Here is a 25,849-nt window from a genome sequence, read left to right on the forward strand (position 1 = left end):
TTTGAAAATATATTTTTTTCTGAATATATATATATATAAGACATATATGCATGTATGTATGGATTATGCATATGTATGGTATTTACTAAACAATCATGCGTGCATGCATGCTTACATGAATGATTCGTATGTATTGACATACAAAAAACATATTAATCAACTGACACAATTTATTAATCATTTACTAAACTATTAGACGCAAATGGAATGCTCAATAAATGAAGTGACACGGATATCTAAGGCGGCAGGTGACATTTGTTGGGATGACAGGCAGAGGAACATCCAGTGGGATCCCAGCGAATCGGACCAGTTGACGAAACCGTGGCAAGTGATTAGCTAACGGTCTGGAAAAATAAAGATCCTACTTTAATATTCTTATTACAAATTAGAGAAATTTGATCAGGCATTCAGGTACAAATTGCCAAGTCTTGTCAAATTATGTAAAAACTGTATTGGTAACGCGTGCGAAAACAGACGAACAAGTGTAAATCGGAAAATAATTTACGAATGACGAAAGCCCCCAGTCGCGTACGCTTGAAGCTAATGTAATATTATTGGGGAATACTATACGTGGGGCTCATGGTTACTTATCATATTTCATACGCGTTTAGAGTTATTCAATTAAAAATAACGGCAATTTTCGTTCGCACGAATGTTGAATTTCACTTCGCAATTGTCTTCCGTGGTCGTTTATCGACCGATAAACGGTTATTGGGAACGAAATTACACACTACTTCGACTTAAGGCCGTTCTCTATTGACAATCGGACGCAAAAGTTTGACGCATGCTCGGCCGGGCCGCTCTCCGAAGTCCAAAACTTTTATAGCGTAGACTACGCACTAACGCAACTTGGTCTGTGGTGTGCCTTATACATAGTATGTGGTACACCAATACGAGCATCGGTAGGGTGCCGTGGAGACCCGGCAGCCCCTAAATGGCGCGGTGCGCTCGAAAATACTGTCGGATCACGAGCTTTGGATTATCGCGACGCCTAAGCAACAGAACTAGGAAACCCCGTCTCTTAAAATTTTGTTGTTAAAATTATCACATTGAAAATCTCCACTTTATTGGTACCGGTACGGGTCTCAAAATTTTGTGATTGCATTGAGGATACTATAAATATCTTCTGGTCCATATTTCAAGACAATCAATAGTAAGTCGATTCGTTAATGAACGCTCTTAAACCCATACCGATATATACAAGTATAGGTATAGTTTTAATTTGGAACGTTACGGAGTTCTTGCATTCGGTAACTACTTATTATTTGACAGATTTTTTGTTCCAAGTGCCTGGATGTTAAACTTGTTTTGTCTTAATGTTTTGGGTACATTCCACTGTGTAGGCAATTGTTGAATGAACATCTTACGGACACGTTACGATTTTGTATTGCAAACAGTGAACAGGTCTTTAGGAAATTGGTGCAACGAACAACGGAGCCAGCAGATTTTCATGTTACACCAGAGACGACTAGAATCATTCGAATCGTACTACTTGCCATTGTTGCATACTCAAAATACGATTGTCCGGTTAGAGAAATAAACTTGAAAGATACATTGATGCTTCAGGTAAATATAGCAAAGGCCAGTCTATTAAATATAGAGTTTTAGCCTGGGAAAAATTTGTGTACCCTTACTTCGGATAGTTTAAGAATCCACGTTATTTCCCGAGCGATATCCCCTTTTTTCCCCCAGAAATGCTACAGCGATACTTTTCACAATCAGATCAGATTTGTATACGCATAAACAACACATAAAGATACACCTTGTTAGGTCTGCGAGTGAGGATACGTTACGTATTGTATATGAAGCGGGTTCTTATCACACGTAAGGTGCCCGGTAAGCCTTGTGAGATAGGGATCCCTTCGCTTATGCTGGTTTCAAATAAACGTGACATATTCTCCCTCATATTCAAGTGCTCCTTACGTATGGTTAGTTTCAAAAAAATTTGTTTCGACGAATGTGAATATGTACCAGTAGAGCTGCAAGTACGTTTTCGAACTGAAGAATTCTGGAGTCGTCGACATGCGGTATCAGTGGGATATAGACACGGATGCCCTGTACCAAACGAGGCTGACTGATTTGGTGCTGCATCAAGTTCTGAGTACGTTGGACAATTCCGGTGACTGGCAAGCTCAACCAAATATCAAAGAATCCAACGAGACACTTGACTCGATGGGTCAGCAAAATCACAGACATTCCAAAATTATATCGACATCCATCGCAGGTGCGCTATGTCAATTGTAAATATATTATAGTCCACGGAAAGTATAAGACACTCGATTCCCTTGATCTGCTCTGTTTTTGACCGTAAGCATTATCTGATCGTGAGTCGAAAGTAAACCGCCGTGGAGAAATGACCACTAAGACGAAGAATACTCATTTTATGTATACCTGTCAGCTTCATCGGCTGGCATTTTTTATTATAGTAAAAAAGCGCAAGACATGCAGGTGTTTCATCAAATTGTAACATACCCCAAAAACGGATATGATATCCCCCTCCCCAGAGGTCGCGTAACATCTGAAAGTAACAATAAGTGCTGCAAAACGAAACAAAAAAATTTAATGACTATAGCATCACCTAACTGAAACCCCTAAAAATTGCCGTACGCAATTTATGTACCACCCTATCTACGAATGGTAGTATTCGTATCAGTCTGCAATTATAGAGATAACTGTTTGTCCCTTAACGAGTTTCAGATATGGCAAACGAAGTAGAGTATAAGACGCAGGCCCATCTACACGGTAGCGATGTCCTCTTTGTGAAAAGTAGCGCTGTAGAGGGTTTGGTTGAAAATCACCTCCCATTCGATATTACGCCAAGAGCCGGGGTTCTTATTCCCGGTGAATCCATACGATGTACCTTCGTTTTTTCGCCGTTGGATGTATTCGACTATACGGCGTGTCTATCGTGCAGGTATACGTGTATTAATATAATATTAAACGCTTCGCTGTACTGAAAATCACTGAGTTCATTCAGCTTATTCATTCGCTATTACGGTTGGAATTTTAAAGACCCAATTCACGAAGCATTATTGCATTATTGCATTATCAGGGTGTTATTGACGGCTACGAGTGATTTATATTCTCTTGGCCGACATTTCATTGTGTACTATTACGTGCAGAGGCATTTCCATCCGTTCTAACCAACAGACAATTGTCGGTATATTTCATTCGTCACGATGCGAAATGTACCATCGCACTACAAAAATGATTAAATACAATCACTTGCACATGTTTTCAAGGATAGAAAATCTGGATCCGGGGCTACTGCCCTTGAAGATAACGATAAGAGCGCGAAGCCTGTTGCCTTACTACCACTTCGAACTACCCCAAAGCGACTACTTTAATAGCAGCAGACGAGATGTGGCCACATTTGGTCCATTACCGAGAGAATTTGCTTGTCATCCGGTTGGTGAAATAAGAGTTGTTGAATTTAAAGTAATCGGATCGGGTCTGAAACATGTGAAGTAAGTCGAGCGACGTGGCGGGTTTATACGTTACATTGGTCAATCTAGTAATACTGAAATTATCATTGGGGTAGTTGTACATCACACACTAAAAATAAACTAAATCGCAATAGAAGATACACTCATGAATAAAATTAACGCCCCCCCCCCCAACCGTTTTGGCCGAAACAAGGCCCACCTTTGAAACGATTTAACTTTGCGTAAATTGCAAGAGTAGAACATTGAGTAAAAAACGATTTCGAAGCTAAAAATCTTGGCTTCAAGCCTCATATACCAGATTTAACCTATACGCCATTTTGCTCGAGTAATTCTATCTTTTAGTCACTCGTGTCAAATTTGTAAAGCGAACGTTCAACTTCACGCGGTCACACGCGATGTACAGATTTTTTTTTAATTTTAGAAAATGACCATTTTCTAACTTCGAATTTTACTTTCAAAACGCTACTTTCCAATTTTGTCTGCGGTTCCGTGTCGCGAAGATATCCGATATGAAAAAAAAATATTTTTAAATTATATCCACATTTTTTATCACCAAAAATATTGAGTTCAAATGAAAAATAGTGACTGTCCGCTTACCTCCGATATGAACATTAGGTACCCGAGAGTTTTTCGATTCTTAGGTAAGATTACAGTTTTTCGGACACTGTTTATTTTGACATTGAATAACTTAGTGAGCGAAAACCACAGACAAAAGTGAAAAAAACATTTTAAAGGGAAAACTCCTAGCTACAAAATGGATGTAGACTAAATGTGGAGAATGGAGGTTAAATCCAAGATGTTCAGCTTGAAAGTTGTCTTTTATTGAATTTTCTACTTGCAATCTACGCAAAGTTATGGCATCTCAAACTTGGATCGTTTCCGGCTAAAAACAAGGGAGAGCTGGGGGGGGGGGGTCGTTAATTTTTTCACGAGTCCAGAATAATGTTATCTTATCAACGCCAGTTTTCATGTAGAATAAAGTATGATAAATTGTCAAAGAATAAAATCATCTCAGGAATAATAAAGTCATCTGGAAACAGTAGATGAATGCATATTTTAATATGTATAACTTATTGTTTCAATTCAGATCGAACTTTCCCAAAATAAGGACCTTTATTATTGCAATTACAGAAAATTCCGTATGATTAACCCGACAACGGAGGATTATCTTTTTTCATGGTGTAAGCTAACCAAAGAACCGATTCAATGCGCCGATAGAGCTTATTATTTCAATTGCGTTGCCCCGGAGGGTATTGCTGAACATGGTAAAAAGACTGAGTTCACCTTTACGTTTCTGGCTGAGGAAGTGGGCATTTACGAATCGTTCTGGATATTTTCAATTGAAAAGTTTGAGTTGAAAACCGCATTTCTCTTTGTGGGTACGGTCACCGAGCCATCTGTACACTTGTCGCCCGGACATCTGACTATTGCGCCTACTGTCGTTGGTAATTTTCATATACAATATACATATAGCATACTCAATCGATTCTTGCACGGCAGATGTTAATACTAGTTGGTAATTGCCGTATTTGGTCGGGTCTCATCCACATGAATGTGTGAAGTGCATGTACATTGGTTTAAGACAGGAGACAGTGCTCAACTTCCACTGAACTGTTATTGCTGAGTGCCTGTTACACATTTGAGATTTCAGGGATTGCTGTCAAGAATTGGCAAACGATGCATGTATAATCGACTCTAGAGCCGAATCGGTTCCATCCGACTCTATATAGTCTTCGACCTTTTCTAACTCTGTTGTGGTATCGTGGCTCCCGTTTAGTAGTTTTTTTACACTACTTTCTCACTCGAATCGGCACTCACCACGTATTATCGCAACATTAAACGAAAGAATAATACTCTCTGAGATTTCATCTCAGCGGCTAAGTGACTCGCGCCGACACAGTAGTGCCGAAACGTATTACTTTCTCTGTTATAGGACGACGACTGTCCTGATTATACGTGAATTATATTTTGTTTCAGGAGAGATGGCGTATGCGTCGATGACCATCTTCAATAAAGAAAACATTCCACTATCGTTTCGCATAATTCCAGAAACGCTGCGCACCGAGGATCGAAGTCAGTGTCTGCTTGTCAAGCCAATGACCGGCACCTTGCAGCCCAACAAGAAACACCACCTTGAGTAATGAACTCTTATATAAACGTGTTACCCGCGGTACCCGGTACAAGTTCCGCCGTTGCACGCTCTCCCGTTACCAGCTCTTCATTCCGTAGTTATAGCGCGAGTGTGGAGCTGATGCCCAACCCATTGTTGCGGCCGAATATTCTTCCAAATGATTCTTATCGTACATCTTTGCACTGATGCTGATATTTTCCTGGCATAAGACAGTACACACGTAAGATTTTTCAAAATTTTAGCTCTCCTACGAGGAAACTCTTGTTTTTTTGGTAGCCAATTATAATATCTCGAGATGGCAATGCGCTGTGCTAAAGCATAGATACATATAGTCCAAACTAGGTACCAATTTAAGAGTATCGAATACCTGTGTTCAGAAGTACGGATCATGTAGTCACACGGCCTTGCTCTTGATTTTGGCCATCTCGCCGTCGTCTGATAACTTGATCGTAAATGCCCCAATAATTTTTGCGTGCGACTCCGTGCAACGGTTAAAGTTGTACTGCAAATTGACATCTGTGGGAGTGCATTCTGATAGATTCAGGGCTACCAGTGCCGTCTGCTACGCAGGTTGAATATAAATGGCAGCAAAAGATACAGGCGGGCTAGAATCGGTCGGAATCCACTTCCGTATAGGTATAATACTCTACATCATAGTGATTGTTGCAATACTTTTCAACAGATATAAATGATTCGTCACTTTTTGCACCCGGTGCCAATATGGACAATAATTAGTGGTGATGATCTTTTTTCTCCCAAATTTTTTACCAGATACGTACACCGTAACCGTAGCTCTTGAGCGAATCATTTGCAACGTATTCTTTTCAAAGATGTGAAATTCACTTTGATGAAGTATAATTAAGTCAACAATTGATTTCCATTAATGCCGATGAATATTTAAAAAATTATCACTATATACTTATCTATCTCAAGTGCCTATTCAACATTAATTGTTCTAAATATACCTTCGTCAACGTCTATAATGAATAGCTGATCGTGAGTATGACTACGGCTGAGTCTACAAATAGTCAACATTTTGTAATGATAAAATACTTGTCACTACAGGGTACAATTTCAACCCAGTTTCACTGGCGAATTCGAGTTGTCCATCCATTGCCACATTGAAAAACGCAAGAATCCATTAGTTACTCTTGTCACTGTTAAAACCTTACAAAATTGAATTATCATTTGTAAACAAAAATATTAAAAAATACATGTTCATTGGCCTATACCTGCTACCCGAGAGTTGTATTTGAATAATACGAGTGATAATAAAAGGACTCAATCCAACGATAATGAGCTATTCCACAGTGTAGATTATTCGTTTTATCAATGGATGTATTGGATGCACTCCGCAGGTTTTAGATCTTCAGGGTGAAAATTTTTTTACGCAAGATCAAGACCGGTATAGCCGTTGAATTTGTGGCACCTGCAGCACCAACGCTGTAGTTAGTTTCAAGTAGGCTATGTTTGAACATAAATATTGTTAGCCGTTGGCAGCGCTTCTCGCACGTCAGTTGTGGCGTCGATACGAACCTTCGCTATTCGAAGTCTTAGCGTCGAGAGTAAAAAATTTGGTCTTTAGTCATCCGTGAGCCATGTAACCGTAAAGACCTAAATTCTTCTTTTTTAATAAATTAGATTCTCGTTCTATACTTCAAATGTATCTCGTGTGACTGAATTACTTAATTCAACTCTAATTCTTCGGCATATTCCCTACAAATTCTTCTAACCTGCTGCCCTCTCTATTTTAACGACAAACAATGCATACCGGGTGAGGAATTTGGTGTGACTTCGAATACCCTGATCTTTTTTAGTAGAGTCCCACGAGGTTGTAAGTCTCACGTCAAGCTACACTTGTGGACGCTCTGAACTTGAACTTAATGGAGATGCAGACGATTTACATACCCACACAGGTAAAACAATATAAGTGAATTTTTGAAACTGTTCGACATTAAAAACAAAACTACGACTATGCAGATACACTTTGAAATTAGATAGAATGTAAACCACGTATAAGATGGAAATTAATTCCATGGCCCCTTGTTTATCTAGGTTTGAGAGGCGCGCGAGTTCCAAAATATTTGGTCACCAAATGTCCCCGGACTTGGAATTGTTTGATTACCTTTACGTATACCATTTGCCTTTACGAACGATGCGCGACGAACAATAGCGAGCAAGAAATCGAACCTTTTTCAATATAACAACCAACACATTGTGGTACATTTTCTTGCATGAGAAAGATTGATCGTTCTATCTACCGCGTTCTCTAACGATAAGTATTCATATGTAAAGCTTATATTAACTCCTCGCCGGTCCCCCCTCGACTAGTTTGTAGTTTCAGCGCTCAGAACCAGAGGGCAGGCGGGTGTCGCTTCACGACCTGATAACCGCGAGCGCGCAGATTTTCGTAGATAATTTTCGGCAGTGAACGAGCGCGGACGAGCACAACTTGGTGCGTGTTCCCTAAGCCGTCTTACCCGCAATCGGATTTCCCGGTATTTGGTCTACTCTCTATTATGGCCATTCCATGTATCAGGCTGTAAGAGCGCGGGCTACCAGTTGCAAATTGTTCGACTAGAGATCGTCTAGCTAGTCAGGTGCATCAGCTGAGCGAGACACACGCTATCCTCGTGGGGGTGGTCTCAAGATCGCCTCCGGGGTACCTCCTTTTGAGACCTCGTATCCATATCCTGCAACGTGATATATGTGGGTCCCGAGTCGTTGGAGCCGCGTTACGGGCTTAGGCGGGTGTGCCTTACACAATACTTTACAGATTGATCCAAGTGCTGTTTCTCTTACTATTAAGACCGTCCGTCATATGATTATTAGACTAGGATCAGAGAGCTCTCTTTGGTGGCGTCCATTAAGTTGGAGATTAAGGTTGACCGCTAACGGTCCTCATCTTTACGTAATCAGGTCAGACGTCACTTCTGTCCAACAAACAAGCTATTATCGACTGGTTTGCCCGGGCTTTTCCCTCCACTCCGTGAGGGTTTTTACGTCCGAGCAACTTATAGTCACTAAATTACCCGCGAAATGACTGTGTTGTTACTTGAAACCCCGACAATTCCATCCTACATGAATTCTGCCTTTAGTGGTACAATTCGTTCCAACAGTCACGATTTATAATAAGAGTGTTAATTGAGTATGTAAAGCAAAATAATCGACCCATAATCTGGAATGAAATTATAATGTGACATAACACTGATTGTTTGTACAGAAATGTACATTAGAGGAATGTAGTACTCCTAGCTTCACCGACCCAGTAACTTCACCATTTTTCTTCCTATATTAAATATGTAAATAACGGAAAGGGTTCAACTTTCAACCATGCATGACTCGCTTTCGTAGCGGAATTCAGGAAAGTTACTCATATCCCGAAAATCGTAAAAAAATGTGTGTTTTTTTTTATCCGTGTTACTATTTCCACATTTTTCGCATTTCAGGGGCCAAAAAGTGTGGAGTTTTTAACCCTGCAATAACTTGATGGGCGGTAGAATAATAAAAAAACACGTGCGTCTTTCTTAACGGCCTGAAAATGGAAGGAAGAAGACAGTTTTATTTTTCAACATGGCGACAGGATCTAAAAACTAAACGAAGTAAAATGACCGACTATTATGAGGATTACCAGTGATAAGGGATACAAGTTTAGTGTCTTAGAATTACAATAATTATAATTAGATTATAATTGCAACAAAAAGCACGTTGTTGTGATACTTTGCGCAATTCCGGAAAGACTGAGGATCAAAATGAGCCATCGTGAGATTGTTATCATGCAAAATTGAGGTCGCTAGACGAGAATTAGGAGTTATAATAATTTTGTGAATAAGACATGCTCTCACCATTAGCGTGCATCCCATTCATCCGATTCTCTCACATCAACTGCATCGACAGTCATTGTCGAAAAATTCATAAGAATCGAACTCGCATTTTATTTCAGACTTTTACTTCATACATACCATACCGTGTAAGTCTTATCGTATAAACTTGATTTTGCCGTAGTATGATTCGTTTGAAATCGAATCAGGTCTTACAATCAATCCGGCCGCATTTAAACCTATTCCGCATCGCCAGTCCCGATGTAATATTTGAGATCGCTTGCTTAGCGTATTGATGAGTAGCAACAATTCAATAAATGATACCTTTATTATACCCCGCAGGTTACATGGAGGAGTAACTGTGCATACATATATGGGTGTTGAAATTGGAAAGATTTTCTCAAAGCAGTTCTATGGTTAATGTGCTAGGACAATGTCACTTCGCAGCATCATAGGATGAATGACCGCTGGATAATCCATGGCAACGTCAGTTCTTACCGCACGATCGGGAAGCTGAACATCGTGATGTCACCGTTGGGCCATCGGCGCCTACTTCTCGCAACTTGCACTGTGCCACCGGTGGAGAGATAATTTTACAGGGCGGCCGTGTTTTTTGGATCGACGGAGTAACACAGCAGTGTGGAGGTTCTGGCAGCGGAGCACAGCGCGGTATCCGCGATATACAGCAGGCGTCGCACGTACCCTGATAACAGCACATACCGATACAGGGACCCTTAGGGCATCCGAGTGGTGGACATCTCACGTTACAGACTTCCGGCTCTCGTTTCCTAAGATGTATACAGTCAAGAAAAATGTGCTAAAAACATTATTATGGGTAAGTCCTGTTATATCAGAACCATTCACAGGCCAAGCCGCCAGTCAGTTTTGTTTGTTTTCCTTATACATGTACTATTGTTTCCTACAAGCAGTATCAGTCGATTTAGCTCGCTCTGATTTTCATATGTGCGGCATGCAGTGAGAAAAATCGCTTGATTGTCATAAAGATTTGATAGTCGTATATAACACACGTAATAAAAGCCATGATCTCAAAGTCCAACACAAGTTAATATTCTAAATTTCAAGTTGCATTTATCGATTCTGAGAGTACGGAGACTAGATACAGTGTTTTTGCACTAAAAACTGCTAAAAAAATGCTTCCGCGAATTTTTCCATACAAAATGTCCCACAGTCGAGACGTCTGAAAGTCATATACCTAGTATACGCTATGGGTCTTAACTACAAGAAATAGCAGTTAGCCAACAGTTTCATCTTTGTAATTGATATTCCTAGGATGACCTAGGATTCCTAGACTGGGTATGCTCGGCATAGGTATGGTTAATAAGTCACAGATAAAATACTTACGTATTTTCAATCGCACAGATTATATCGTGCAGTTCATTCATGTAGTTACGTTTGCCACAATGTGCCATATTTTCAGGTTTCCTATATTTTGGTGAATCACGTTGCCAGAACCTTTTGTAGTTGATTAATATATTTTTTATTTCAATTTAAGATTTGTTAAAAGCCAATCCGAAAACAACCTGTGCAATTTGGCAACAAGTTTCAATTTTTTCATTATTCATATTGTTTTTATGTGTATCGGTGACAACAAGTTGATGGCGTTTGCCATCAGGATATCTGGTGGTGGAAATTGCAATCAGTCAGGCCAGGACTTGGATTATATATGGGGCATTCCAAGTGAAATCGAGGAGTCATTTATCAGGATTTGATTTTTTTAATTTTTTTATTTTGGTAATTAAAAAAAAAATGTAAAAAAAATATGAACCAGCCGCAGCTCACTTTCTAATTACGATAGATATTACTTATTTTTTATCCAGAATCTGTAGAAAAGATTTGCTGAATTTAAAAAATGGTGTTTTTTTGGTAATCCCCTTTTTACACAAAAATTATCGTCGCGCCACCTGAAGTAGTAGCGAGAAAATTCTTGAAAAAAATCAGGCTTCTTTTGAAGTGGAATCAATGCGAAAAAAGTTATGCAAGGATCTGGTGACATGAGGCAAATGACTCCTCGAATTCACTTGGAATGCCTCATATGCGATATGTTAATCAGCCGTGTCTTCGCGTAACTACCTTCGATATAGCGAATGAGTCAAAACGGTAGGATTTACTACGAAGGAAGGTGAATGATTAAATTGCATAGAGAATTGTCATTAATCATCAATGAAGCATACAAATGTTCAAAATGAGGACTATAATATAGGTATGATATAGAAGAGTGCGGGCAATATGGACTACCTGTACAATCAAATGGGGTTTCAGAAAATGTCGATAGCGTATGAAATGTATTTTCAGGTAAAAGACAAAAAATAATGGCGTTGTCGAAATTGGTCTAGCCTTATTCTTTTATTAAGGGGCCTATTTTGCCCGCCTCTTCCGCAATAATAATAGTAAAAACTATAAGAACAATAACATCAGCAAGAACAAAAACAACAACTACAACAACGTTATTAATCACTGCCAGTCCCATCATACCCTTTCTAAGTGGATAGCCTGTGCGGAGTGAGGAAGCGATGGGTTTGTGACCGTCTGCAGCTGTCTCCGGATATTAAAATAAAAACACCCGCATTCGAACAAGGGATAAGAAAAATTGCAGAAAATCTTGCCTAGGTGTAGCTGGACCGAGTATAAGATTTAGCTCGCCGATTCGACGCCTGAACGAATTGACCCGTCCTACAATTTTTTAGAGCTGCGATTCCAGGTCGTCACCGACACGATGCGCTGGGGATTTGAACTCCGAGATCTACGATCGGATAGTGATTTGAAATTCGTATTTATCATACAGTAAATAATGAACTACTCAACGACTCAACAGAAAAAGCGCAGTCACAAGTAAACTGTATTCTTTTTCGTTCGTAGTAACTTAACAATACTCGACGTGAAATTTAGTGAAAATACTGATAGACATGTTTTATTACAAATAAATTACATACAAAATTAAATGCCACGCTAAAAATACCACATGGAATTAAAAACTTGTTGGATTTACATGCGCCGCAATAATTATACGGTCAACCTTTTGATGGAGGAAAATCGGAGCAGGAGGGGGGGACGGTAGTATTAAAAAAGTTTAAAAAAGATTCGTGAATGTAAATTCAACATACTAATAAGTTATTCTTTCAGAACAATCTCAGGAATTTTCACTCCAACAAAACGTTGTCTATTCGGTCAGATGCTCGTATATAAGTAAACGGTTTTTTTCCGTGCACCGAGACTCACAACTGTGATAGAAGGAAAGTCCGTACACGGATAGTATAATATAAGAATATCGAGGAATCCCAAATGAACAATGAAAAGTGTTTCCGGACCATTTTGGGGTTGACCTGACTTTGACTTTTTACATTTTCGATCAGCTAAAATTGATGACAGGCTGCAAAAACTTGCTGGCGATTAGAGTGTTGGGCGCGATCTGGAGCGGAGAATGTTGAATATAATTAACCTTGCGTGCCAGGTACGTAAAACCTCCAATTTTTTTCGGCTCTCGAAGTTCCGGTTGACCGTTATCGATGTTCGTTGTGTCCCGCTGTGCCATTTGGTAATACTCAATCGATTGTTTGTTTTCAGCTGGGAACTGACGAACGTCTTTTTCAGTGCTCGACATCACAATTGGTTGGCTGAGTGCTGCATACTTGGTTTCGATTGAAATCGGTTCCTTTTGACCAGAATGATTCAGCACAGTCTCTTTACCTCGTACTTCAGACTTTTCGAAATCTGCATCGGTTCGTGGTGCCCGAGAGCATATGGCTGTCGTAGTTGAATCGTTTAGCGTGGTAGATTCTAGTTTTAAAAATCCTTGACCATTATGCTTAGAAGCGTTCTTGAAAGTTTGCTGTTTCCCATCGACTTCCTCAACCTTTTGCCGATACAGCGGAGCTGAGTCAGTAAATCTGTACGGCATTATTGGTGATTTGGAAAGGAAGGGGGTTCGGGATGAAGTCGGAATTTGGATCTGAGGATACCGACTGTACTTGAGGAATGCGAAATCGTTGTGCAGTTCCGGCGATAATGCATCAGCAACACTTCCATTTTCCTTCTCAGCCGCCATATTATAGCTATCTTGTTTTACTTTTGCGCGTTGACTCTCGGTGGCGCAATATTGTCGTGGATATCCAACTGGTGGCATGTTATCTGTCGGTTTCCGAAAAGTTCTCGGAGGTGGCGCCGGATTGTTAGCATTCCGCGTATTGCATAATCCATTCGACGACACGCTCGACCGCTGTGGCTGCTGTGTTCTCTGTAGATACTCTATCGGTGGTTGTGGGATCTTACTGATCTCGCTTGGATCTTGGGTGCCGTTTAACTGAAGAGGTTTTACTTTATTGCCTGAGTTAATGACGTACTCCAAGCCTTTCGCGGCTTTATGACTTTTCAATGATTCTAGGCTTTCGATCACTGTTTGCACGTCCTGCAATCCATTATTTTGCTTTTGTGGCCGTATATATTTTTGATATTCCCTCTGCTTGAGCAAGCTTGACAGTTCGTTTGACTTCATATTTGGACGTGGTTCTTGCGACGACTTTGATTCGCAACCAATATGCGCGTCACTCTGTCGTTGCCTTGTCATCTCATGTTGGTTGCGTTGTTGCAGCATTGTTTCTGTCACGGCCGATGATTGCTGGAAATCCGGCGATTGCTGCTCCACCTGGTTTTGTAGACGTGGATGCTGGGATTGATGCGATTGTTGTTCATGAAGCAATGCCGAAACTTGCGGAGGATGTTTGTCTTCATGTGGGTGATCTCGACGTTCCTGTTGCTGCGGGTCATGCCGAATCGCCATCTGTCGATAATCCTTCTGGCGAGATAAGTCACACGGCTCCTCCGGTTGCAGACAATCAGTTGGTTGCGCGCAGCCCAAGGTAGCTTGGATCGTCGAAAATACTTGCTGCGTCGGCATCCTGGTGTACAATGATCGCGTCGGTGGTATTGTGTCACATAAATGCCAGTTGGTTATCTGTTGCTGCCGTAACTGATCCATGTTTTTGGTACTCTGGTTAAGGTACGGTTGCGAGTTTGAATATCTTGGATAATCTGATGCCTGTCGAAATAACTGAACTTGCCTCCCACCGTTATTCCCAATAAGTTCTGAATCCAACTTTTGCCGTTCTCGATTCTCGGTGACTGTTGGTCGATTTGAGTTACCTCTGAACCCTTGTTCTTTTTCAAACTCTATGCGTCCCGGTGTCATTCTTTCTATAAAATCAGGTCCCGCGCTTCCACTCAAGGATGGCAAATTGTTGCAAAACAGGGTTTCATTTTTCGCCGTCACTGACTCTTGTGAACTTAGGAACGCGAGATAACGTCGCTGCTCGCTAAGAAGCGTGTCAAACTGCCGTTTCATTATGTTTTCCGGGATCTTTTGCTGACGCATATTTGCGACAAGCAACTCTTGGTCACGAACCATTGCTGGCGTGAATTCGGAATACTTTTTCTTGGAAATTTGAGACGTTTGACTGGTATCGAGTTTATCGAATTTCTGAGGAGTATTTGTTTGGCCTTTTGCTTCTTTTTCATCCTGCTGCAGTTGTGGTCCGCTATATTTACGGTCGTCAAGCTCGCATGCTTGAACTGGTGATGGTGTGGAAGCTGTTTGATGTTGCTGTTGCGAGAGACTGAACAGTGATCCCCGCTCTTGACGTTGAATATTAGGATATTGGTGCATCGTTGAAATTTCCGCTCGTTGGTGTGAATTGGCATGATAAGTAATCTGCTGACCAGTATTGAAGTGTGCGTAACTCGATTGTGATTTTCTATATCGCTTAGTGGCCTCCGGAGGTGTATAATTTTGTTCAGTATCACGTTCACGAATAGCCGCCGGTGGAAAATCATGCACACGGCTTTGATGCGCATATAATTGTGGTATTTTGTAGCTGTTAGATTCTTTCTGAGTAAGCATTTGGTGGTGGGGGATTTTCATTTCACTCTTTGGATACCCTTGCGTGGAGGTAGTTTGTACGTCACGAAGAGGCTTAGAAAATCGCTCATCGATAACAGATTGTTGTTGATTGTAGTGATCACAACAGGGTTCTTGGTGTGTATGCATGTGTCCTGTCGACTCTCTCAGTGGAGAAGGCATAGACCAATGATCGTTTTGTCGTACGATCTGTGCCATGGTGTGTTGATGGTGATTTTGCGCCCGTTGCTGCATTTCCCGTTGACGAATCATATTATTTTGCAACTGTTGATATATCTGTCGTGCGTCCTGTGGTGGTTTTAGCGGTGTTTTTACCGGGTGGTTCGAGAAGAGTTGCCCCCGCCTCAGCTCCTGTTGATTCAAATGCGGTTTTTGCAGTAATTCTGCACGCGTCTCCTGTTTTTGCACGCCGGAGTCATTGCATGAAATACCATTCTGCCTCCTTGACTCGGTAAGAGTAACATCCCGAATTTGCTCACCCGATTTGCCATGAAACGGAAATTCGCTATCCTGTCCGACGGAAATCCTGTTTTCGATGGGAAGAGATGCGTAATTGGACGTTAAGGAATCTTGGGTCGACCATGGCTTGATATTTTGTATAACTATTTTGTTTCCTTCATCTATCGGATTAATCGCAGATTGCTGGGTATTCCGTGAAAGTTGTTGCTCAGTGGGATTTTGAGATTGTCCAGACTGTAGCATACCTGTAGAGTGTATTTGTTGCCGTTGCATTTGCGTTGAAGACACAGAGTTATTGCAGATCGATGGATACTCCGTCAAGTCTCGCACCGTCATCCCGTGCATTGCATCGGGTACAAACGGTCGATGTATTCGACGTCCCGGCGAAAGCGGGTGTTTGTTCAAAATTGATTCCGACTGGTTTTTTCCGTCAAAGTATTGACCACCTGGGGCGTTCCGAAGACCTGCATTCGTTGTCGGGTGTTGCTGATTCTGTTCCGTTTTCATTTGCTCCTGTACTCGTCCGACAGCCAGAGGAATATTTGACGCGTCCCCGTACCCGTGATTTGGAAAGGATGCCCTTGAAATCGATTGATTTGCTCCCTTTTGTTGGCTCTTGCTCTCTTGATGAGCATTCTGATCAACTGCCTTGCATACGAAAGGTCGCGAATGTGACCAACCGGCTACTGATTTCTTAACCGATTCTGCAGGAAAATATCTAAGCCTCGACGAGCGGGCATTCCAACTCCTTGCGGAACCAATGCGAGTCTTCGGAATATCAAAGGCTCTCGCGCCAGTGACATCAAAGTTGCGGGCATTTTGTACATTCGAACTACTTCGTTTGGCGTCCATACGACTTTGTAGAATTTTGTGACTTGACGTGGGTCGCACGTTCATGGCACCAGGTTTTCGATGTACGAGATTCATTGCTTGTGCTCGAACATTAGTGATACGTGAATTTCCTACAGGTGAAGGCAATCCACGATTCGAATCAGTAGACGACTTTCTGTAATGATCCCATCCCTAATTAAGTGATCCGAACACGACTAAGAGATGCATGTAGTAAAACAAACTATATATATTTCAAGTAGAAATTTAAGTGTGATTTTTTGACAACTGTGTCACGTAGTTTGATCAACTCTTTCAATAATAAATTTCTCTATGTGCAAGTATAGCGCACAATATCTACTGCAGAAAATAATCAATTCAATTGTTTACAGTGATCAACTGAACATGAACTGAACCATACGAATAGTGACATCTTTTACAGGAATGAGTGAATGTTTTTTTCACACTTGAATGTTGGATCGCCCGACAACGTCTCTCCTCGAGTTTTAATAATGTTTTAGTATAATATATTTTTCCTATAGTTTACAAACTAAATCACTATTGTGGTCGATTTGGTGTTGTAAAAAAAATGTCCTGTTAAGACGGATCGTGACTATGGGCAAACTTACTCCTCATTAGCTCACCTTTTACTCATTTTCAACGATACTTAATAAATCGACGTTTTTGTAGGGTCACAAAATCATTGTAGGGAAGTATAGAAGTAATTTGCGGTCAGATTTTGCACATCCACCAGACAAAATGTCAAAATTATAAGCAACAATGTCGGTCGAACATGTGACGGTGGTTAGCCTCGCAACGCCATCCTAGGCGTGGTGCGAACGATAAAGCGTATACCTACCAAATAAAATACTGAAACTGTACCCGCGAGTTTTCAAATGAGACTCAACCATGGACTCAACGTATTGCAACGCCTATTGCATCCTTACACAAAAAGATTTTCCTTTGAATTTCAACTCTCTAATCCCATTATTTTCAGAGTAATCGAAAAAATGGGAATTTCAGTTGTTATTCTTTTTTCACATTTTATGTTTATGATGCTGACTCTGTTGATATTTTTTAAGTACTTATCGAGAAAGCATATAAAACGAAAAGCTTTTAAAATATTTTATAGCAATACTTGTTTCTAACAAAGAGATGAAAATTGAAAATGGCCGTTTCAATATGACCGTTTCGAGGTACAATTATAAAAGTCTTACAAAATAGTAGTTTTCTGTGTACCCTTATTCCAATTTTTTTTTTTTGGATTTCATTGAATCGGTGCAACATTATTCTGAAAAGAATATTTAAAATTTTTATTAAATCCAAGTTAGGTCTTGCCATATAAATTGTAAGAATTACTGGTGCTTTATTGATTACTAGGGGTCTGCGAGTACTCGATTCACTCGGGTACCCGACGGGTTACATTTTTGCATTACTCGCTACAATCGGGTACCCGAAATTGTCATCGGGTACTCTTTAATTTCGGCCACTCGCAAACGTCGAGTACTCGTGAACTTCGAGTAATCTTAAAATTCTGGTTTTCGTAAATATCGAGGATTCGTATAAAACGACTTGGAGATCCGTATATTTATACTTATTATTTATCTGGGCAAGAATCCTAAGATCTAAAATCCCGTGCTATCGTGGACTCTGGCGAAATTGTGACTCTAAAACGACACTAGGCGTTATGCTTTAAATTTCGTATTACAAAATTGATTCCACCCTATACACACCAAAAGTTTCTAATCTGACGAGAACGAAAATTTTTATCGAACTGACGATTTCGTCGGAGTTGGAATTGGTATACTTCGGCTCTCCGTGTATCGATCGTATCGATGCAGGGCTTGATTAAAAGCTTCAAGATTCTACAATCGTATGAAACTTGTCCAATGGCGAATTTCATCGTGAGAGGGGAGCAACGCGAGATAACATTTTCGCCGGGGGGGTTACAATGCTTCTCATCGCGCTAAAAGATAGCGCGGTCGACTTAGCCGCGTTCATTTGATTCTTCACGAACTCGGCGCGATCGGGGACCGTAGATATAGTTTTTTGGAAGAAAGGTTATAAATCAATTGTAGAAAAATTAGATCATGTATAAATTATTAATTCTTGTTACAAAATGCGGTGATATTGACTGTTTTTCCAGAATCGTGTACGGAGAAATATTCATAGTGTGTTGATGAAATTAGGCTTGTCAATGTGATGCGTGAGTCGCTTGCATATAGAAATTTCGTCTGCGATGACTTATCATTTCTGTATACAGTATGGTCCTCTGTAACGGTAATTTTCCGTTGATCGTAGTTCCAGTACTAGAACTGCATGTAACCTATAATGAGTATTTAATATTAGAATAAATAGCTTATTAATTATGGTATATGTGGTACAGTAAATGTTAGGTGGAGCGGACCACTCGTAGATTGGGTAGGGCCAGTTATACTCAATGGTACAGAGTGCAGTTTACGAGTAAAACACTTTCGTTCAACGAAAGTAAAATTAAATATCTTACCATTATTGGTACGAAGTGCATTGTGCAGCCGAGTCTGAAGAAGAGTTGGTTGCCAGTACGGTAGAGTATACCTCACGTCGTGTAACGGAATTCTTACACATGAATGGGCAGGGCCGATACTATATCGAGAACGAAAGGATTGCGTTGGGACCACGAGAACTTTTTGAGATTAGTTGTCAATCGTTAGCAATATGCGCACGGGACTGAAAGAAACAAATATGTTTGATATTTTAAATACTTTTCATATGCGATTGTATAATAATTCTTGGAAATATAAATCAAGTTAGTAGTGATGGCATATAAAAATTAGATTCGCCACTTAACGACAGTTCGGTCTGCACGGAGAACATGCTGGGGGACACGGTGGTGGGCATGGCATGCATGGAATTTGTTTTGGAGTACAGATATACCGACAGGTCAGCGTAGGTGGTGAACTTGACGGAGCCGCCCACGGGGAGTTCGTGATAAGTACCTTCGGTGGACAGGGCATTGGGCAACGTGGCGGTGAAGCAGGGCACGGTTGAAGATACACCTACGAATGGTGCAAGTGCGTATATAGGTATAATCCAAACTTGCGTACATGATCACTGATTATACAAGTTATTCATAAATTCATAGTCACGATTCACATGGTTCCAGCCAAACACGAATACGATGATTTGTATTTTTGCATATTAATTAAAAATAAATTTCTACCGCATGGGAGGTGAATATAATGCGTGGAACTAGTTTCACATTTATGGTTAAGATAACATCGTAGTTGTGAAATTATTATATCCAGCGCGACAAGAATGACTGGTATGAAGAGCTTGCCACAGTCTTCGTCGGGCGGGGTGGACAACGTGGGGGGCAAGGAGGTCGACAGGTGATGCAGGGAGCACAGGGCACCACTGGGATCACGCGTGGACAGGTAGGAAGATGACTTGGCCGCGAGTTCATGCTGCAATTGCTACAGAGTTGTAATCAATTAATGTATAAAGATATCTGTTTCGAGGTTATAAATACAAATGTCATTGATTGAGTGATGGGCACAGTAAACGTGCTAATGGTAAGTTGATCGAAGAAATATCAGAGGTTTACATGAACTGCAAAGAATTGGCCAAATCTTACCCCACTATTATGAAAATCAAATTGCCACAGTACGGGTTGCTCGAAGTCGTCAAAATTGGGTGGTTGCGAGAATTACTGCATCGACTCTGACTTTCTATCCAATATCATCTCAGTTATGCGTATTGCGAAATGGGTGGAGACTATGGAGAATTTTATCAAAATTGACCGAGTACTATAGTTATAAAGATTTCAAAACATGGAAGCGAACAGCAGTACATTTGAAGATCACCAAGGCAACTTGTTGTTTGTTTGCTGACATGATGTAGAGGCACGAAATTTAATTGTATGTTATAATATACTCCACGACAGAGTATTTGAGGAACAGCCCCAGAATTTTTTACAATATCTGTGGAACCATCCATATCCGTTTTTCGTTGCGGCCTTAGATGTTTCTTGAGTAATGTAGAATCCGGTGAAATTATCGAGAAATACGAAGGTACTGCACAGGAAAAATGTATGTACGTAGAAAAAAAATTAAAAAAAAAAAAAATTAACGCGCACGATGTACAGAAAGTCGGATAAATACTGATACGCTCGATATCTCTAGGAATTTTACGAATTGGTTTGTGAAACATTTAGTGGGAAATTGTTATGGCAGTGGGATACTTGAATAGATAAATACACAGACCTAAAGTTCGAATAAGTTTCACAATTTTGCACACATATTTGGTTATTCGTTTATTTATCTAAACATCAACGGGCAACGCCGATACATTCATGTACCAAAGATTGATAATTGAATAGATAAATGAAAGTAAGATACAGAGTTGTAAATGATGTGTGGTAAATCTTTTGACGAAGTTGTCATCACAATTCATGATTCGTTGTATTCTATTCATAGCCGTTTCTATAACGCAATATTATTATTGCCTATGTTATTATTGTTGTTAGTCCTCGAAAGCTCCGCAACGTCCGGGATGAAACTTAAGCGCTATCTTCCGCACATTCAAGTCAAGCCGGCGCGGCGCGGCGGCGGTACGCGACCCACGCTGCACTCCTACACCGCTGAAACGATCAGAACGAAACTTGGGCAATTAATGCTTTATTTTAGCAAAAAGTGGAGCGACTTTTTACTTTTTTTTTTTTAATTTTGTCCAAGTTTTACAGACCGAATATCACTCACAGAAATTCGGAAAATTTTCACTGCTGCACTAAATGGATCTAACTATCCGTTATGATGCCCACTCGGCGCTGCTGAAACACACATTTTGAGCCAGTCCCATAAGATTTGATGGTAAAATGACGAAATGGCAGCTGATCTCGATTACGATTATGAAGAATACCGACATCTCATTTTAACGACATTTTGTACCGATATTTACGCATGTATCATGCCTCTTGCTTCCTGGATTAAGGCGCCGCTGAACTGACTTGAAAATATCAAATCGTGACGTCATAAGTACGTTAGCGCGTCTGAATATTAAACGGTGAAATAACACCGCTGATTTCATTGGCTTGTTCTGTTAGATCCAACCAATGATATCAGTTACAGATCGAGACATACTTCTTGTGGGCCATGAACGGGCTGCTGTCACATGAAAAACGCCTATACGAATCGAGCCATGTTTACAAAAAAAGAACTGATAGTATAAGTTTTCCCGGATAACGTATGTGCTTTTGTACGTGTGAATCTCCCTGGCGAGGGTGAAAGAAATTGTGGAACAGTGCAATCAGTGAATATTCAACATGCGGTAGCTCCGATCGGCCATGTTTGTTGTCGCGTGATTTTATTCACTTCATCATTCTTTATTATAAACATTATCAGCGATTTGCCTGAGCAGTGACTGAGATTCACACGCACACTTTTATTCAGGCTACGATTTAAAATATTTCCGAGTAAGATTCATACTCTCGTTATCGCAGGATTCGTATAGGCTTTTTCACTCAATTTTCCCGCTTCTGACGTCACGAAATATATATATATGACATGCCAGGTCAGCGGCGCCTAGGTGGTATCTCATATGGTTAGTATATATACTAACTGGATGAAGGATAGCCCGTGGTAGCATAGGCTCTACCACGGTTTTACATACAGGTCTTGCAACGAAGGTAGTGGGGGTGGATCATTTCACGGGCGGTTATTTATTTCACTTTGTGGCCGCCAGGACGGCGTTGTGATCGTGGGATGGATAATCAACGCGTGCGCAATACAGCGCCAACCTAATAATAATATTATTGATGTTATTACAAGCAATGAATTGTTATGAATGAAAGTAGTTAATACAGTATGATGCACGCGCTGATTTTAGGTTATATGCTTCATTTCAAATATAATTTTGGTGGTACATTTTCATCCCTACCCCACGTCATCCCTAGATAGCAGCGCCGCGGACAACAAGAGAACCACGCCGCTCAGTAGAAACCTGGCTTCGTTGCAAGACCTGTATGCCCTGTATGTAAGACCGTGGGCTCTGCCGAGTGCCGCTTAGAAAGCCTACAGCGGCCATTTAGTAAGCCCAAAATGGCGCCTAATTTGAAGAAATATAATATTATAACACGTTGCAAGGGGTATTATGTTGTACAATGTGTGTAATAAAAAGTTTGAACAGTCTAGTAAATGAGTGTCGTTGAACGCACTGTTTCTAAATTTCGGTCGATATACATGAAATAAATAAGTAATCAAGTTATTATGTAAGTGAATATTTTTTTTTTACTTTTGTTATCAAATTTCATTTATTTATTTTTTTTATTCAATGTAATTTATTCAAATTCATAAAATTAAATGCTTTTTTTTTACTTCTCATCAATTAGGTAAATGATAATTAATATTTTATAAACAAGAAAGCCAGGCGGCTTTCTCCCCGTTATGGGAAAAGAGCCATTGAAATTTCCATATCCTCAGTCAACGCAGGAAGCATGAAAGACCCCAAGTGACACCTAATCTTTTTTTGTTTGTACTTATCGTAATTCATGGTAAATATTATGTATTTGAATGAAATTTCACTCAGGAATGTCTGGAAATGCAAAAACCCAGTTTGTAAGCAACATACAAGTTATGATTGCATGAATTGTTTTGTGTCATTTTTGTAAAATTAATAGAAAAATTATGAATAGCGCATTTTGAGGGTGAAAAATTTGCTCTGAGAGGTAAAGCTCTTCGTCGCATGTATCCACAGCTCTAGAAGATGCTGGTTCGCATTTGAACCGAGCTAGAGATCGGTAAAGAAACATAAAGGAATACTGAGAGAATTCTAGAGGCAGGGTGGATTTGTTGTTGCATCGCCTGTACCCGATAGCTAATTCTTAGTGGAATAGAAACAGACTATATTAGGGATAGAGGTATTGTTAGTGAATTATGATTATTATTTGTGTTGTTGTTATTAATGATGAGATAAGTGTAAACAAGACTCCTGCAAGAATAACTATGGACGCCCCTGAGCCACGTTCTCTGACATATATGTAAAAGACAAGGAAGCAACAATTCGCCAAGGCGTAAAGACCCTCTTTGAAGATTGGAAAAAGTGCGAGCTGGGGTAAGAAGGTTCATGAATTTATTACATAATATCACACATAAGTATAAGGTTGTAAAACACTTAAAAAGATGAAATAAAATTAAAAACAAAAGAAACTGCCAGTGAGTCACACGCGAACGGATGGAACTGTGTAGTCAGAAGTAAGGATGAAACAAAACTACTCAATCGAAGTAACAATAGCTGAAATCAGATTGCAGAAACAACGAATAAGGAATGAATATAACCGGAAACAAAAAGTTAAGAATTAGACAAACAATGGGCATGCGATCAAACAGGCAAAATGGATCGAAGAGGACAAATGTCAACAGCTAATGATGTATAGCGCATGCACGCTGTAATAACCGCTCAACTTATTTTACCTTAATTGGGTATCGACCTATCTCCGTTGGGTTCTGCGCCGTCGCATCAGTTCCGACGCCCTCTTCTCGGCTTGAACCCAACAGGCCATCGAATCTTCCTCCACGTCCCACCGCAGACCTCCGTGTGAATCTGCCTCTTGGCGCCCCCGATGTCCGGCCCACGGTCGCGCCACGTGCGGTACATGCCGTAGTAAAACGGTGGAGTGTCCCGGCATGCTTTTGAGGAGCACTCCCATACATGCGCTTCCGCGTCCGGCACCTGCGCGACATGTTTATGTTCTACCTGTGTAGCGATGAAAACAACCAACGCTATACAAATTAAAAATAAAATGCCGGAATCAAACAACATCGTCACACGATTGTATTCGAACTTACGAATATCTCGTCAATACCGGCGAGCTTCTCAAGCCGCTGCTTCTCCTGCAGGAATTCCTCGCCGTAGTCATCTGCAGGGTCCACCATCCCCTTGTGGTAGTGATACGCGTGTATCATCTCCTGCTGAAATACGATCAGCCATCAATAACAATCGACAATTGTCAGTCGCTACGCGTCATAATCCGCTTAATTACTTACGAGGAGGATCCGGACGATGTTCCCGCGGTCTCCGCCCTGAAGAATAGGAATCGACAATCTTATCACGATTGTGCCATTCCGCGTCTGCAAGTCCGTTACCCCCGCGTTCCTGCAAGAGTGTGAAAAACAACACCTCCATAATGGATTTCCGGATTTTGTGCGACACTTACGTGTACATACGCCGTCCCCACACAATCTTCACACGTCTGCGGCCGGTTTCGCGTTTTAATATCTCTCCGCCGAAAGCGGCCTGATCGAACTGCTGCAGAAGATCCTCGATGTCTGGCAACGGATCCACCAGGTGGAATCGCGGATCGACCCAGGAGACCGCGTCGGCCAGATCCTCCCGGCTAAATCCGAATACCTGCGGAGAAATACCATAAAATCAGTTTCACGTTTTCGCACACCACCCAGCGCGATGTGAGCACCTTTACGATCTACCCGAGCATGTACTTACCTCCTCGTCGAAGATGGCATTCTTGCTCAAACCCAAGATCTGCTGATGCTCCATCGCCGACAAACCGGTCCTTCTTTCCTGCTCACCTTTCTTTCTTCCTTTGCCCAGATAAAGCACCACCGCCGCCGGTAACCAGGGTTGCCAAGTAAATAGTGTTAGTGTAAGTCGCCAAAAGGAAGAACACAGGTAGCCAAATGTCGCCAAGCAATAGTGTGACGTCAGAACGGCATTCCACTAAAATATCCTAATGTTAGACACTCAGAAATAATCACGAAAGTACAGTTAGACGCTCGTCGGTATATAGTGTGACGTCGGAGCGGCACTCCACGAAAATTCCCCAAAGCTACCACTAGAGATTATCGCGGATCTTTAGCTAGACTTTACATCAGTAGCTGTGGGTCGCCAATGTGACGTCGGAGCGGCACTCCACGAAAATTCCCCAAAACTGCCACTGGAGATTATCGCGGATGTTTAGCTGGACTTCACATCAGTAGTTGTGGGTCGCAAATATCGATTAATCACTGAAGTGAAACGGACAGCTTGATCGAATTCGCGTAATTGGGTTAATACGGGGAGTTGGAAATTGTTATAAATTATTGAAATAAAGTTTACTTTACCTTTTATGAGATGTCTTCTTCTGGAACTGTTGGATAGATGTGACGAGGAACTTTTTTTTAAATAAGCACTAGAGTTATATTTGAAGTTGGTTTAAAATAGAATATATTTCGATTTAGCACATAAAATAAGAGTGAATAAT

The 25,849-nt window shown here is 40.7% G+C and overlaps 1 protein-coding gene across 9 annotated transcripts; it reads right to left on the bottom strand.

Moving 5' to 3' along the window:
- Window positions 1-18,741: 18,741 nt before the first annotated feature.
- On the bottom strand, window positions 18,742-25,201 carry LOC124413575 (DNA-dependent metalloprotease dvc-1-like). Of its 9 annotated transcripts, none has more exons than XR_006929889.1 (7): window positions 24,636-24,744; window positions 24,438-24,560; window positions 24,063-24,321; window positions 19,934-20,069; window positions 19,535-19,652; window positions 19,121-19,323; window positions 18,742-18,940 (listed from the first exon to the last, which is right to left on the bottom strand). XR_006929889.1 is itself a non-coding variant. In XM_046894287.1 (6 exons), exons 1-5 carry the CDS (start codon window positions 25,144-25,146, stop codon window positions 24,109-24,111), a joined length of 717 nt encoding a protein of 238 aa, XP_046750243.1. In that variant the 5' UTR covers window positions 25,147-25,201; the 3' UTR covers window positions 19,263-19,323; window positions 24,063-24,108. The 9 variants fall into 9 exon arrangements, 5 of the variants coding, with proteins under 5 accessions (XP_046750243.1, XP_046750233.1, XP_046750251.1 ...); XR_006929890.1 differs by having other exon boundaries at window positions 19,531-19,652; XR_006929886.1 differs by having other exon boundaries at window positions 19,445-19,652.
- Window positions 25,202-25,849: the final 648 nt, after the last annotated feature.

Source organism: Diprion similis, chromosome 2 (assembly GCF_021155765.1).
Source record: "Diprion similis isolate iyDipSimi1 chromosome 2, iyDipSimi1.1, whole genome shotgun sequence".
In the NCBI taxonomy this organism is placed as follows: domain Eukaryota; kingdom Metazoa; phylum Arthropoda; class Insecta; order Hymenoptera; family Diprionidae; genus Diprion; species Diprion similis.